This window comes from Macadamia integrifolia, chromosome 7 (genome assembly GCF_013358625.1).
Source record: "Macadamia integrifolia cultivar HAES 741 chromosome 7, SCU_Mint_v3, whole genome shotgun sequence".
Lineage (NCBI taxonomy): Eukaryota > Viridiplantae > Streptophyta > Magnoliopsida > Proteales > Proteaceae > Macadamia > Macadamia integrifolia.
Genome location: NC_056563.1, coordinates 27,220,427 through 27,235,735, shown reverse-complemented (window position 1 = coordinate 27,235,735; position 15,309 = coordinate 27,220,427). Strand labels below are relative to the sequence as shown.

The 15,309-nt window shown below is 37.4% G+C and overlaps 3 protein-coding genes across 3 annotated transcripts in view; 2 read left to right on the top strand and 1 right to left on the bottom strand.

Annotated features, from left to right (window-relative positions):
* Positions 1 to 329: 329 nt before the first annotated feature.
* On the bottom strand, positions 330 to 4,363 carry LOC122083255 (kinase-interacting family protein-like). Its single transcript, XM_042651002.1, has 3 exons — positions 4,175 to 4,363; positions 3,114 to 3,224; positions 330 to 1,426 (listed from the first exon to the last, which is right to left on the bottom strand). The coding sequence occupies exons 2-3, from the start codon at positions 3,190 to 3,192 to the stop codon at positions 441 to 443; spliced, it is 1,065 nt and encodes a 354-aa protein (XP_042506936.1). The 5' UTR covers positions 3,193 to 3,224; positions 4,175 to 4,363; the 3' UTR covers positions 330 to 440.
* Positions 4,364 to 5,755: 1,392 nt separating this feature from the next.
* LOC122083706 lies at positions 5,756 to 9,209 on the top strand. The gene is made up of 3 exons (XM_042651590.1): positions 5,756 to 6,795; positions 6,915 to 7,382; positions 8,158 to 9,209. Exons 2-3 carry the CDS (start codon positions 6,960 to 6,962, stop codon positions 8,851 to 8,853), a joined length of 1,119 nt encoding a protein of 372 aa, XP_042507524.1. The 5' UTR covers positions 5,756 to 6,795; positions 6,915 to 6,959; the 3' UTR covers positions 8,854 to 9,209.
* A 4,246-nt stretch (positions 9,210 to 13,455) lies between these two features.
* Positions 13,456 to 15,309, top strand: part of LOC122084864 (protein MID1-COMPLEMENTING ACTIVITY 1-like) — a 14,925-nt gene continuing 13,071 nt past the window's right edge. The window contains exon 1 of the mRNA XM_042653285.1: positions 13,456 to 13,611. Within this exon, the coding sequence (XP_042509219.1) occupies positions 13,456 to 13,611 (156 nt within the window). The remainder of the gene's footprint in view (positions 13,612 to 15,309) is intronic.

Sequence of the window (15,309 nt, the reverse complement as noted above, 5' to 3'; positions counted from 1 at the left end):
ACCAATTGAGTCAAATTAATCAATGTTTCGGTAAGAGAATGCTACCTCATAAAGCACATATACATCAGTGCCACAGGCTAATGGAAAACCACACCCGATGTTCACTCGGCCATTTGATGCTAACCATACCATTGCACTCACTACAAAGGATGTTTTTGCAAAACCATCGGGTTGCGTTATTTCTCCTTTAAAATTTATATGTTAAATTTTTCCCGATACCTCAAGTCTCATTACAAGCCTTGAAGGATTGAACCTCCAGGGGTTGACCCTTGTGGTATAGTGGTATTTACGGCCTTTCCAATAAACCATTTAGCCAAAGTAGAGGCTTATTCAATTCTTTTTTAACTCATACCAGAGACGTAAAATTTTTTCCAATACAACCGAGCACCCTAGTTAATTGTGGCCCCGAGGTGGGGACCCACTTAAGAAATACATCAGATTCAAACTCCCCTGAGTTGGGACCCACAAATGAACGAGTCAATCTTCTTGACTCGCTCCCACACCCTGGAATTCGAAACCCGCTTCCACGTCATCCGTCCCCCTTCTCGTCCCTTCTCGACATTAACTGCTGCTTCCTCCTTAAGCTTCTCATTCTCCAACTTAATCTTCTCAACCTCAAAACAAACCTCCAAAGCCATCATCTCCTTCTTATTATTCCTCTTCTTCTCCTCCTCTTCTCTTCTCACCAACATCTCATAATACTCCTTATTCCTCTTCTCAAGCCCATATATCTGACTCTGAAGATCTTCAATTTTACGGCTCAACAAACAGACCCTATGGTCCTCTCTCAGCTTCAATATACACCTCGCTAACTCACTCGCCTTCCTCTTCATAAACACAGCTTCTGATGCTAACCCTTTATTCTCCTCGGCCAAGGCATTGACTCGGTAACCCAACCTCGCATTCTCGTTAAGGAGAATCAATCGTTCCGATTCCAGAACCTCAAGTAAGCTCTTCTGTAACTCAATCTTTCTCGATGACTCGGTGTTGAATCGTTCAAGGTTGCTTGCTTCGTTGATGAGGATATCATAATCAATAGTCTTGGCTACAAGTTCAGCGATTAAGGCGTCTTGATCTGATGCTGCGGCGGTGGAGATAGGCTTGTGTGTTGGTGGTGGGGTTTGGTAAGACAGGGAACTCTCGGCGTCAGAGTCGAAGTGGGTTTCGTAGCCGACGGTAGAAGATTCATCTTCGCTGTCGGTATGGACGGTTGAGATTTGAGATTGATTACTGTTGTGTCGACGACTCTTCGTGATGGTTTGGCAGTAACGATCCGCGAGAGAGAGGTAACCGTTGTAGAGGTCTTGAAGGAGTGATAGGAGCTGAGGGCGTGTTTGGTAATAGCACTCCGCCCGCTCTGCGAACGTATGGGCGTTGTCTTCTTCAGGGTGATTCGTAGAAAGAGCTTTCATTTTCTCTTCGAGATCTGCCACGTAAGAAATATTCAATGTCAATTGACCAACATAGCCTTGGGAAGAACATATCTCTTGAGAACCACTTAGAATACCTAGAATTACTGTTTTGGCCCCTTGTCCCCGACTCTGGCCTCTGTTAGTTAAAACGGAACAGCAAAAAAACAGAAACGTATAGTCTGAGTTTTAAACAGATAAAAACGATAAATAATACGAAAAAAAAAAAAAAGGGGTTAAAAAAACAGAAAACAGCAACCAAACAAAAACAAATAGTATGAATATTAAACGTGTAATTTTCTTAAAAAAACAAAATAAAAAAAGAATAATATACTCATGCAATTTGAGAGATTATGAGATATTGTTATGATAATATTTTAAAAGTTCTAGAAATCCCCAAATAAAATAACCCAATGGACTACAAGAAAATAAGATATTGCTAACTTTAACTTCCCTTTACCCAAGGGGCTACAGAAGATGAGATTTTCTTTTACTGTAGATAGTATAAAAGTTAAAAACAAAAAACCAAGTATCATATTATTTTCGCTCTTCACTTTAATTAATGGGTTTTTTTTAAATAAAATTCTTATTTTACCCTTAAAAAATAGATATACGTTTAAAACACATTTAAAACGGATTCTTTTACCGTTTTTATTTTTTTTTCGTATCATGTAATAGTATTATATAATAGCATACAGAAAAAAACCCATTTATATTATAGTGCTCCTGGCCATCGATGCCAACAATTGTCAAACTACCCTTTTAGATAAAATGTTCAATTATTACACAGGCCAGCAATAATGCACTAAACCGATTCAGAAATCATAGGCCCATCCATCAAAGATAAAAGGGTATTACCGTCATTTTCAGGACCAATAGTCTGTTTCAGTGTGGGACCTCTAATGTAGAAAGGGTATTATTGTCATTATATGGATAGCTTCCGTGGCTCCAAAAATTCATCGTTCCCTATGCGGTAAATAAGGTCGGCAAAAAGTCCAAAACAGACGCTATCGACTGATCTCCTCAGTGATCAGTCTCATCAACAGAAGGAGAATCTTAAGTACTACAATAAGGACGTTTCGATTTCTCCGATACGTAACAATGCTCTATATATTCGAATTTCAAATTTTAAACTAAGAGATCAATAAAAACCGGACAAACTGCGACAATAAACTGACACCAGCAGACATCCGTAGCTCTTTTTTCATGTTTGGCTTCTCTAGGGCCTAAGTAGATTCTTCCCTACGACACTACTAAACATTTTCCAACCCAATTGACACGTGGCAAATGATATGAAAACTCCAACGTATGACATAAAGGGACCAAGATAGCACCTATTACCCGACGATCCGGGTTCTTTCTTAATTCCCATACAGAACTCGGATCCGTATCTGGATATAGATCTGGCACTGTGGCCCATATTATAATTTAACGCATAAACAGGAGCGTATAGGAGACTAGAGTCCGCTACACGTGACACGTCAGCTTATGCGATTTATCTATTTATTTTTACTTTTTTTAAAGCGTGTGCGATTTAATTACTGATCGAATACTCGTTACTCCCTCTCCGCAATTTTACCAAAATAGCCCTGCAAGGAATCGCATAGGCCAGAGACCTAGAGTAGTTTCTGGTAAAATTATTGGGCATTAGAAGGAGTATTTGGTCCATATGAATGGTTAATACTAAATTGGCAGAGCCCGTACCTGCTAGGGTGGCTAGCAGCCATGGTGGCCTACCAGCGTGGCCTCGACATGACTGAAGAGAGGAACCTTGCGTCTTCATCCCAACCTGGAGTTCTCAGTCTCTGCAGTTTACTGTGGAAACGTAAAGAGAATCAAATCAATGAGACATAAAAGCAACCACAAGAAAACGCATTAAAAGCAAATCGTACAAACTACAGAGTACAGCAGGTCCAGGAGGAGAAGACGATGAAACGACTGAAACGTAGAGGATGCAGATAAGAAACAGAAAGCGCGGATCTCGAAACAGCATAGAAAGGATTCATCTCTGATTACTCACGTATTCACGGAATCGAAACAAGATTTCCCCCAAATAGCCAACTCACGAGACGAAGATGAAAACCAGCGATTACATTTTACCCATTTTTGATAAAGGTTCCTAACCCAGAGGAAACTTTCCAGCAGAAGCAAGAAAAGGTAAAAAGAAACCATTAGAAGAGAAGAATTGCTCCACTGTGTTCGCTTGCTCTGAAACATCAAGGATTAAGCCGAATCTAAATAGTTTGGGGGCTTTACAGTCAAGCTAAATGGCTATCAATCAAGTGATTTACTTGGCTTCTGCAACTAGAATGCGAAATTTTTTTGCTAGACCAGATTGTCCATGAGCAAAGAATGTAATACACAGATTAAGCTTGCTCTGAAAACAGAATCTTAACCCCTGAACTCGCCGGAGTTCTGCACTCCGGCTAGAACAGGACAATCTTCTACTTAGCAAGTCCAGTCTCACTAAAACAACTCCGCCGTAGCCGCGGCCGGCAGCGGAAGTTACAGTCTAAAGGTAACAGTGGTCGCTTAGCCATGGTGAAATTACAAGAAAACCGCCGTCCCTAACCTTTCCATTCGAGTTACAGAGAAAGAAGACGACCAAAAAGTGCTGCTTTTGTTTAAAAATTTGAAAAAAAAAAACTACTTTTTAAAATTGTTTCAAAAACTTCAAACGCATAGCATCGCCGTAGAAGAGTTTTTGAAATTCCCTTGACCGTTTGAAATCACAGATGGAGAAGAAGAGAACAAGAAAATCTTACCTTCTATGGGGATGGAACAATGCTACTGATAGATCTTGAATTTCCGTCCTTCGATCAGTGACGAAGATGAAACGTAGCAAATTCCAACGAAAACCTCGCCGGAAAAAGCAAAAAATGACGATGCCGGAGATATGGTAGTGGTGGTGGAGGGAGAGTAGATAATGATCTTACTAAGTAAGAACCCAGATTGAAGGGTTTGAAGGAGGTTTATATGGTAAAAGAAGGGGTCAGGAGAAGCTTGAGCCGCGAGATCCGTGGTTTGAGATTTCCGAATGATAAAACGACACGTGTTATATTTATATTTTTTATTCTGAATTTCAAAAATCAAAATTGGAGTTGTCTCGTATTGGATCTGGTGAGATTCTATCCGACGGTGAAGATACGGGGGATGCTTCATTCGTTTGTTTAATTTATTTACACTTGCTAATTTAATAGTCCCTTAGAACATTACTTTGTGAATTAAAAAAATAAAACCCTAGTAACTCCCCAAAGGCCTGAACAATGCGATCTAACGTTTGATTCGATCAGAGAGGATATATATCTGTAAATATATAATATATATTTTTGGTATAAGTCAGAGAGGATATTTACAACCAATTGGGACTTGGAAGTTAGAATATTAATTTAGTATATATAGGACAAGTTAATCCATTTAGATTTTTCTCATATTCTATCTTTTGTTTTTTGGGAAAAGGACCCAGCCCGGCTAGCAGTAGAAACGTCCAGACAGGGGAGATGAAAAGACCATAGTGTCCCTATGTGTACTGAAGATGTTCTTGTCTATGCTCTCATTGATCCATACATTTAGCATTTTTTGTGTCAGATAGACGAGGTTTGGACAACCTTTATTCTGATATGGAAAGGAACGCTATCCATACACACCTATTACGCCTAGACACAACAAGGAACCAAGCCCGTCTAACAGTGGAAACGTCCAAACAGATTGAGATGAAAAGTCCATACTGCTCCCGTTTGTACAGAAGATGCTCTCACCTACACTTTCATTGGTCCACACATTTGGCATTTCCTGTGCCAGGCAGACAAGGAATCTATGCCTCTTTTTTTTATATGAAAAAGGAACTCTACCTTCACACGCCCATTACGCCTAGACACAACTGAGTGTGAAAGTACTCAACATAGGGTAGTTGGGTCTTTTCACACCCAACCGTGTCCATAGTTAGCAAATTCGGATTCGGGAATTATTCGGACGGAGAATTATTCGGAATAATTCGGACGATTAATTTAAGGATTCGGTCAAAAAAGCGGTCAAAAAATCTTATTGGGGTTTTTTTTTTAAAAAAATTGTTTTTATTTTTTTATTTTTTTATTTTTGGTTTTTTTTAAAATAATGTTTAAATGGACCGAATAATTCGGTTTAATTTGGATTCGGTCCGAATTATTCGCGAATTATATTCATTTTTGAAAAAGTCGCGAATTTTAAAGAATTTTATTTTTAAATCGGATTCGGTCCGAATTTTTGATAAAATTCTTTAAAATTCGGTTCGGCCGAATAATTCGTGAATTATTCGGCCGAATTGCTAACTATGAGCAGGGGTAAGGCTGCGTACATTATGACCCACCCCAGACCCCGCACTGGTCAGGACCCTCATGCAGTGGGTATGCCCATTTGTTTTTTCAAGTCTTTAACTGAATACAATTTTTCCCTCCCCTTTTCTTTCAAATTTCTTTCTGCCAACTTGCATCATATCATGTTTCTGTAGCACGTCAGTCGGTCTATATTGCACATGGTTTGCAAACAATCTCAATTGGCCTTCCCTCGCCTTGTCACTTGCAGGTTCTACTTCGATATTCCCTTCAATACAATTCATTGATCTATATTGCATATTCTTTCATTCCTCAGTTTCAACCATATACTTTATACCAATTGACCAAACACATAATTGATTCGTGGTTACTTATTTCTTTCTTTTTGGATGCCTATAAATTTTATCAATCAGAAGGCCAACTACCCCATATAAAGCCAATTAGCAGCCTATAAAGCTTTTAGAAAAACTACATTCCACTGTCTTCTACTGTCAAATTCCCACATGACTTGAGAGCAGAATCAAGCACTCTAATCTTTCTCCTTGTCCCTTTTTAGCTAAATGCTAGTTCATTGTATTCATCAAAGCCTTCCTGCCTTGTATTCCAAAAAGGTAATCCCAAGAGAAAGTATCAAGTCATAACTCGGTACCTTCTGAACCTTCAAAGACCAGAGCAGGTTATCAGTGTCCCTAGGCATAACCTCTACATCCACACCATCCAATTTATAACCTCAGAAGTACCCAAGAACCATTGTCTTAGCCCCTTCTAAACTGAAACTCCGAACCATAGTTTTCAAGCTGAAATAAACCCAAGAAGATCCTGCACATTAGTTTTCCATTCCTTTGAACCGTTTCATTGGTGGTTGCATCTTTGTGCTGCTGAAGCTGATTTCTTGGGTAGATGGATGACCCAAATCTGGGCCATTGGAAAGAGAAAATGAAGACAAGGAAAGACAAAAAGAATAATATAAACACTGATGTTTTTCTGAATGCAGATTCTGGTAAATTATTGCAAGCAATCTTCTACTGTAGTCTGGTCAACATTAGAGGTGTTACTTTGAAACTTCTTTGTGGGAGGTAATTATTCTATGGCTCTAGATTTTTTAAATTTTTGTTGACATGTTTTTGCCTCTTACATAGGTAGCAACAAGTTCTATGATTGAGCTTTACAAATTTTCCCATTATATTATTTACAGATTGAGATTTTGAAACGGTTGCAACGAGAAGCATTTTCTGATCTGATGAAACTGAGGGACAGACAGGACAAGGTTGAGAGAATGCTTTCTTTCTATAAATCTTCCAAGGGAAATCCATTTCAGGAAGCAAGTACCCATGTAAAAGGAGAGGTGGATGTTGTTGGCGCATTACTGCTTGTGGATAATATTAAACAGCAGACCTGTGACATTGTTGATAGAGCAGGAGTTAGGACTGGAACTGATTCAAGATTCATTTTCGAAGCAACTATTCGGCAGAAAGATTCTCTTGTGGCAGAGTTTATGGCCAGTCAGAGAGGCCAGGGCTCTAATGGTGGCATCTTAGGAAGCACGCTTTCTTTAGCAAAAGTGATGTATACAGCAAATATTAGTGATTGGTGCTCTGCAGTCTTAGTTCCAGTGGGGGCCCGATGCAGGGATGTTGGAATCGCTTCAAGTATTTTTCAGCAGGTAATGACCTTAATCATATTTGTAGTTTGAGGACATAAGGGCAGACCTTGGTCCAGTGGTATTTTGAGGACATGGATACTGTCTCCACTTTAATTTGTTGGAAGGGAATGACAGAATAGTATTGTAGTCTTACGCAGTCAAGTCCACTCCAGAAGTGTAAATAGAGGACTCAGCCAATTAGGCGTGATTGTCAAATCTCCAACTGAAAACGATCCTAATCAAGGTTTTAAAACTCGGGATCGGTCTTGACTGATACAGATCCTGATTGGATCGGACAGAATTACCCCTGCTTTTTAATAAAAATCAATTGTTATTACCTTTTTACCCTTGATCCATACCAGTGGATCAGTATTGGATCAGTCAAGACTCGGATTGGTCTCAACCGATACTGATCCAATCTGGTCGATTTTGATGGATCCAACCCAAGTTTGGAAACAATGATCCTGATTGAATGTTCCTGCTGCTGATATCATTGCTCATGTTTACTTCTACTATCCGGAAGATGCTACCAGTTAGATGGTTTGACTCATTTGACCATTCCATACTTGGGTCTAGAAGATCTGGTGATGCAGATAAGTTAGACCAGACTAATGAATATGAGCACTGTCTCTTACTTTTGGGATGGTGATAGTTTTAATATGTTATCAGTTTGATCATAGTAGTACTGAGTAGTAGACAGCGAGTACTGCCTTACGTTTCCTTGTAGAACTCCATCTTGGTGTGCTTCAGTGTTTCCTTGTCTGGCTCATCCTGGAATTGTTCATCTTCTCAACAGGGGCGGGGCCTTACCGATTTCTCTTTGGGTCCACCTCTTTTGTATCAATATCATGATGCTGCCGCTGCATTATTGGTTAGAAGATCAAAGGTTGCTGCTTGTTTGGCTGAGTTTGTTTCTGGATTGGGAATGCAACCAGATTCTACAGGAAGTAGGCATTTCTTAAGCACTTTTGGGCAAGTAATCTATCAGCTTTCAAAAGGAACAACGCTCACCCTACTGGGCATTCGCAAAATGCCCAAATCACAAAGTCCGTGGACTGGTTTAGGTTTCCTTACTGTGCCAGTTGGTGGTTTAAGATGCCATAACCATCTTGGTATGCCTACTGAAGCTTCTCTTCCATCCGTTCCCACCAACACAGAGGACAATATACCTACTGGGTCCATTGGTTTGATGCTCGAGACAGAGCTTGATGAGAGTAGTAGAATCAGAGGTTGGGTTGAAATGCAGAACTCAAACCCTAGATATTTACAATGGGCTGTTACACTGTCTGATATCCCTGAAGATGAGCTAGGATGGGGTTTGAGCTTGGGAGGAATGATCCAAGGCCCATCAGCTCGGGATCATTTCCAGGTTGAAGCTTTCTTGAACTTCAATTCGGGAAAGAGATTCAGCTTTCAGCCTGGTTTTGTATATGTTATGGATGGGACAGACAGAGTTCCTGCTCTCATGTTTCGGTCAAGTTGGTCTCTGTGATACAAACTGAAACACCAGGAGGTCCTAGTAACTACTGGTTGTGCATGAAATTCCTGTGTTATCAATGATGAGCAAGGCATTCCTCATAGCGTGTGAATCTTCCACTCATTTTTTCTTTTACATCCCGTAACATTAGGTTGATGATCTTCTCCATAACAAGGCTGATGTCAGGAGAGGAGAATACTGTTAAATTGAAAAGGAGAACACTGTTGAAGTTGGTTGAAAGGAAGGAACAGAAAACAGTTGGGTATTGAAAGAAAGAAGAGAAAAAGATCTTTTTTTCATTTTTTACCAAATGAAAAGTGAAACATTAACATTGAAGAGTGAAACTCAGCAAAAAAATTTAGTTTGATATAGGTATGTTGTGTTTGCGTTTGCTTTATTTCTATTTCTCCAGTTTTCTATATAGTTAATCTTTATTCTCTTAATTCTGTTGTGGCCTGGGGGTACATGAATTGCTGTACTTCAAATGATGTTATACAATTGTATGAACCAGGGTGTTGAATGCATGACTTCATCATTCAAGAGGGTGTTTTATCACTAAAATTAGGATAAAATTAGAAATCTTTGAGTGACTTGATTTTGATTTTGATTTTGTTTTTGTTATCAGTTTGATGATGGAATTGTTTTATATGATTCCAACTGCCTCAAAATTATGCAAATCTGATGTGTCATTTTGAAATTATTTGTGCATTTAGTGCTTCACATATCAGAAAGCAATGAAAAGGTTGTGATGAGGTCTTATGCTATCCAGATTCCGGACACTAAGAGATCAATAGCATTTCCCTCTAGAAGGAAAAGTTTTATATACAATATTTATATTATGTGAAGCACTCTTAGAGTATGATCTTGTTTACACTATCAAATTATGCCGCAGGAAACCCATTGGATCAGTAACATCCCATGTGCTTCGTGCTGATGTGGCCACTATACTGCATTCCAAAGTGAAGAGTTTCCATAAATCCAGTTGAAACTGTGAGTTGAAATCAGGTTTTTTGTCAAAAGGTCTCTCTCTTCTTCTTTTTTTTTTTTTGGGTGGGGGAGGGGGTGGATGGGTAGGAGTGGAGTAATGGCACTTTTAAGCACTACTCATCTGCTTGGATTAACATTATAGGAGGTAGTTGAAAAGTGAAGTAGGAATCTAGGATTACAGAAAACAATCTTAAGGAGTTCCATAAATTGACCGCAGCCTCCCATTATTAGATGAAGAACACTAGCATAAGCACTCCCAAAACCAAAGGATTCCTATCTAATAAGGAGTTGCTTACAATGATTATACCATTCTTGGGACACAATATGAAGGAAAAAGAATGCATCAGATTAATTAGTTTTTCTTTGATTGTAATGTACATCCCATGTTGAATTTGAGGTTTTGGAAAGGAGGAGGCTAATATTTCTCATGTATGTAATAATATCATCAAAATGTTAAGCCGTTTGAAAGGGAGGGGGCGACTCACATGTGACAACCCACCCATTTTTTCTCTCCCTCACCCTTGTATGTTATTCTTAATCAATACTCAAATTATTGACTTTCAATCTAATCTAAGTATCAAAGTGTGTTCCTTTTGAATCTTACCATATAAGTAAAGGGTTAGGTGGATAGCATTTCTAGAGAGAGAGAGAGAGAGAGAGAGAGAGAGAATAGTCCCCTTATCTTCTTTTCCTAAAAATTGTTTTAACTTTCTATCAGATCACTTTCCCCGCACCAAAGCTTTCAAACTTTTTCTACCTAAACAAATAATTTCTTGGCTTTAACGTGAACCACTTTGAATGGCTTTCCATGCTTTTAGTATATATAAAAGAAATCAATGAACCCATCAAACTGCATGTGATGTCACAGGACACTAATACTAAATAAATAAAGTTTATGATTAGGGTATCTAAACATTTGAGCAATTAATAGAGAGGAATGGATATATCAAGTAGCCATCTAAACATTGCAGAATATGTTGGATGTACCTTTCCATATGTGACAGAAGCTTTGGGGGCTTGGCAAGTTTGGTTATTACAATGTCTTAAACAGTTATGAGGATATATATCTTGGTGGAAGGTGATAATCTTATGGTTATTGATTAATCTTCTTAACCTTTAAGCTTACTCCATGAAGGAAAGCATCTTAACTATTGTTGATTGTCATTCGTTGTTATCGTATTACTTTCGAGTGGTTTTCAAACATGTTTCCAGACAAGGAAATGTTGTTGCAGACTCCTTAGCTTAAAGTGTTCGTCATTTTGTAATTTGGAATGCTTCTCTACCTCTGTTTGACTCACAAAGTGCCTAAGGTACATCTCCAACAAATTGTTGATCCTCTCTTTTTATCTATTGATGGAGAAATGTAATGCTAATCCCATTAGCTTGAACAACTCCATATTTTTCATCTCTAACTTTTGTGGCACTTTTTAAATCTACTATATCCTAAAAGAACAAAAAATAAAAGGAGAAAATTGTGTAAGAAATTTCCTTGTGGCGGCTCAATGGTCCTGCTCACAAGTCACAACTCTAGAGTCAATCATTTAATAAATGGTTTCATATATTAAAATCAAAATCATTTATAAATGGTTTCGGTTTAAATGATTTTAAATAGTTTTCTTATGTTTTTTAATTTTTTATTCAAATAAATTCTTTACTTTAAAGTTTTTAGTGAAATGGATGTAAATTGTAACATTGAATTCACTTGTTTATTGTTATATATATATATATATTTTTTATGAATAATTATTTACTTTTTTTAATAATTGTTTGATGTAAATTAATTTTTTTTATTAAAATGTATGTAAACTTGAGATTGAATGACTTAAACTTACTACGTGTATGCTAATCAGTTTATGATTTATTTAAATAGTTTATTAACAGTTTAAACTTAAGAATCAAATCAAATCATGATTTCAATTTCAAAATCAAAATTAAACTAATTTAATAAATAATTTCAAGTTTTTGGTATAAACAATTTGATTCGTTGATTTTCAATTTCAAATTCATATCTTCACACAGATCCCTATCTCCAGCCAGGCCAAACCTAAACCTGGAGTTCTTATAGAATGGGCATGATAGTCCAGAAGGCTAGAGAAGAACGGTGTCAATGCTGAGGTGGCGCTTGGGGACAGGATGAGAATGATAAGTGGGGTTCGTTGCAGGACAACAAGACAGGTAAAGGCTAATAATGTCCTACACATGGATCAATCATAGTTCTTTGCGGTCTGTTCCAAATTATCACCACCCTTGAAAAAGATAAAATCAACTTTTTCTTCCTTTTCCATCGATTAGATGCCACCACGTTCTCTTTGTCCTTATTGACCACATGCCATTTTTTTTTATCTTCTTCGTTTTATCCTATGTATCAGTATCATAACATTTTCTCGCACTTCATTGATGTGCGCACCTATGCCTATGCCGTTTGCTAACAGTTTCCTTAGAAATTCACCCCCATATAGTAAAAAGTCGATAATACTCCACTGTTCCTCAATACCTTACGGACATCGATCGATCATCTTGGTCAAGCGATTCCTCTTTGATCGTGGATACATCGTTTTCTTTTCTTTCTTTTCTTTTTTTTTCTTTTCTTTTCTTTTTTTTTTTTTTTAATTTTTTTGGTGGGGGAATTGGGTGGAAGAAATCTAAATCACCATTTGATAACGTTTTCATGTTTTCGAAAAACAAAAAAAAAATTTGGTGTTTGATAAACTTATTTTTTGAAACTTTTTTTGTAGACATAATGTTACTAAAAAACTCAATAGTATCATCAGATGCCCAAAAAGGAGAAAGGGTTCAATTGCCTCTTTTTAGGTTTAAATAGTTGAGAAATTTATCGGGTATAACAATCCTTTTTTTTTTCTCTCAAATTCGTTTCTACAAACAACGAAACAAGTCCAATTTGTTTTGTCAAAGTCATTTCTAGAATTATAAATAAGCATAAATTTTGACTTCTGTTTCTAGAAACGGGTGAAACGGAACAAGAAAATGTAAAAATGATAGAAACGGAATGTTGTCAAACGATGCCTAAAAGACAACGTGACCTAAGTGTCAAGATATGTGGAGAATGATGACCCCGCCTCATAAAAGGTGAAAATTCTATCATTGTTGATGCTGCTACATGTTTTCATTGACATTCACATCGGCACATGATCTACACTGCCTTTTAGGAAATTCTTTCCCTTTTGAGAAAACAAATTTTACCACATAAATACCCTTGAGAAAGAAAGCGACACAGAAAACGCTAACGTATACTACACAACCTGACAACAAACTCAATCCCATGTCTTTTTGGTAGAAAATCAATCCCATTTCGGTTCTTGCAAAATTTTATTTTTTTTTTAGATGTTACCAAGACGTAAGGGGGATTACATGGAGGGGGTTCTCGCTAAGGCTTTATTATAGTATTAGTATTTGAATTATTCACCAATTATGCTAAAAGCATGAGTGCATGACACGTGGAAAAGCAGTCAGCTTCTGGGTGAGGTTATGTGGTCCACCTTCTCATGCTCTCGACGTTTTACTGTCTTTATTTTATCGTCCTTAAAATACCCCTAACTAATTTAATTAACATAGCGATAGGTGACCTTTGCTGCAAAACGAAGTAAAAAAATCCCCAAAGAAAAGGAGGGCATGTTTGGAATATCAAGTGCTTGGCGAGGAAGGAAAGTGGCAGTGGCCATAGCGGCCATAGCAGCAGTTGGACGAAGAAAGCCAGACAGGCATACTTCAACGGTGACCCCAGGAAGCGCTCGTGACAGGTGGGTTCGGCGACTGGATAGATTGATGGTTCGCTATACCAGATCGAGAGTGAGAGAGACCAACAATAAAGGATGGGCTCCCCTATCATCGTATATGAGGGGAGAGGAGGACATGCTCAACCTACGATTGGAATCTCAATCAAGTGCCCATTCTTATACCTTTGGAAAAGGACGATCTGTGGCCGCTTCATGGGCTGTTGGGCCTTGGGCGTTTAAGCTTTTCTTTTTGTCTTTGTCCATACTTTGATTGCGCATGGGGCCACTGGAGGTTCAACTGTTTTTGACGCGGACTACCTCACCTCATAATTACAGGAATGTCCGTGTGGAAAATTAACTAACATGCCCCCAGGAGTACTTGGGAATTTACGAATATTTGCCCTTTGCCACTGCCCCACAAGTCTCATTATCTAAAGCACTGGATGGTGACTTTTTAACCCGATACTTTGAGATATGGTGGTAGTTTTCGTAATTAATCAAATTTATGGGATTCTAATGTTCTATACCTTCTTCAGTCCACGCCTCCGCACACCCGATGAAATGAGAGAAGTACCCCGTTCATCGGAGAGCGGATCATCTACTCGTACGAGTAAATGATTTAAACTTGTTTTACGGTTTAAAGATGCCATGTGTCCAACCTCCTTACAGAAGTAACGTTCTGTTAATTTATTTATTCAAAATTTTACATCTTTTTTTGTTTTTCCTATTTTTAAGGAATTCCAAATTATTCAGATCTTATTAACCTATTTTATCTCATTTATTTATTTATTTATGAGGAGTTTCAAATCGTGGATATGTATACCAATTATCTCATTTTTATTTTTATTTTTATATTTTTTTATCTTCCACGTCTCTTTATATTATAGTAATCCGACTCATTAACCTTCTACAAAAAAAAAATCTGACTCATTAACCCATCTCCCCTCATTTATCTCATTTTAATTGAAATTGGAATTGAATGTTATGAAAACAATATCTTAAGATAAACCATTACCGATTAATTTATTTATTCAAAATTTTACATCTTTTTTTTTTTTTTTTTTTCCTATTTTTAAGGAATTCAAAATTATTCATATTTTATTAACCTATTTTATCTCATTTATTTAGGGGGAGTTTCAAATCGTGGATATGTATCCCAATTATCACATTTTTTTTTTATCTTCCACATATCTCCTTTTTTATCTTCCACGTCTCTTTATATTATAGTAATCCAACTCATTAACCCATCTCCCCTCATTTATCTCACATTAATTGGAATTAGAATTGGAATTGAACATTCAAAAAACAATCTCTTAAGATAAACCATTACCGATTTTCATTAGTTATATATATATAAGTAAATATATATTTTTTTCAATTTTATCTCCAAAATTTTCAAATGGAGTAGTATCCTCCACGTCTCTCTCTCTCTCTCTCTCTCTCTCTCTCTCTCTCTCTCTCTCTCTCTCTCTCTCTTTTTTCTTCAATTTCAAACCTTTTTAGTAATTGGAGTATTGTTTTCCGTCGTTTTCTTAAATTTCAATCCTGTTAGTAACCAAAAATTTCCAATGGAGTAGCGGATCATGTGCGTGTTTGAGTGCATGTTGATCATTGTTTCTGTGGGTGAAGATCATCTACAATGAAACATAAGAAATTTGAGAGAGAAATTGGCTAAAGGTACGCAAAATCTTCTTGAAGATGAATTAGATCACTCATCGTCAATTCTTATATTGGAATATAAATGACAGGA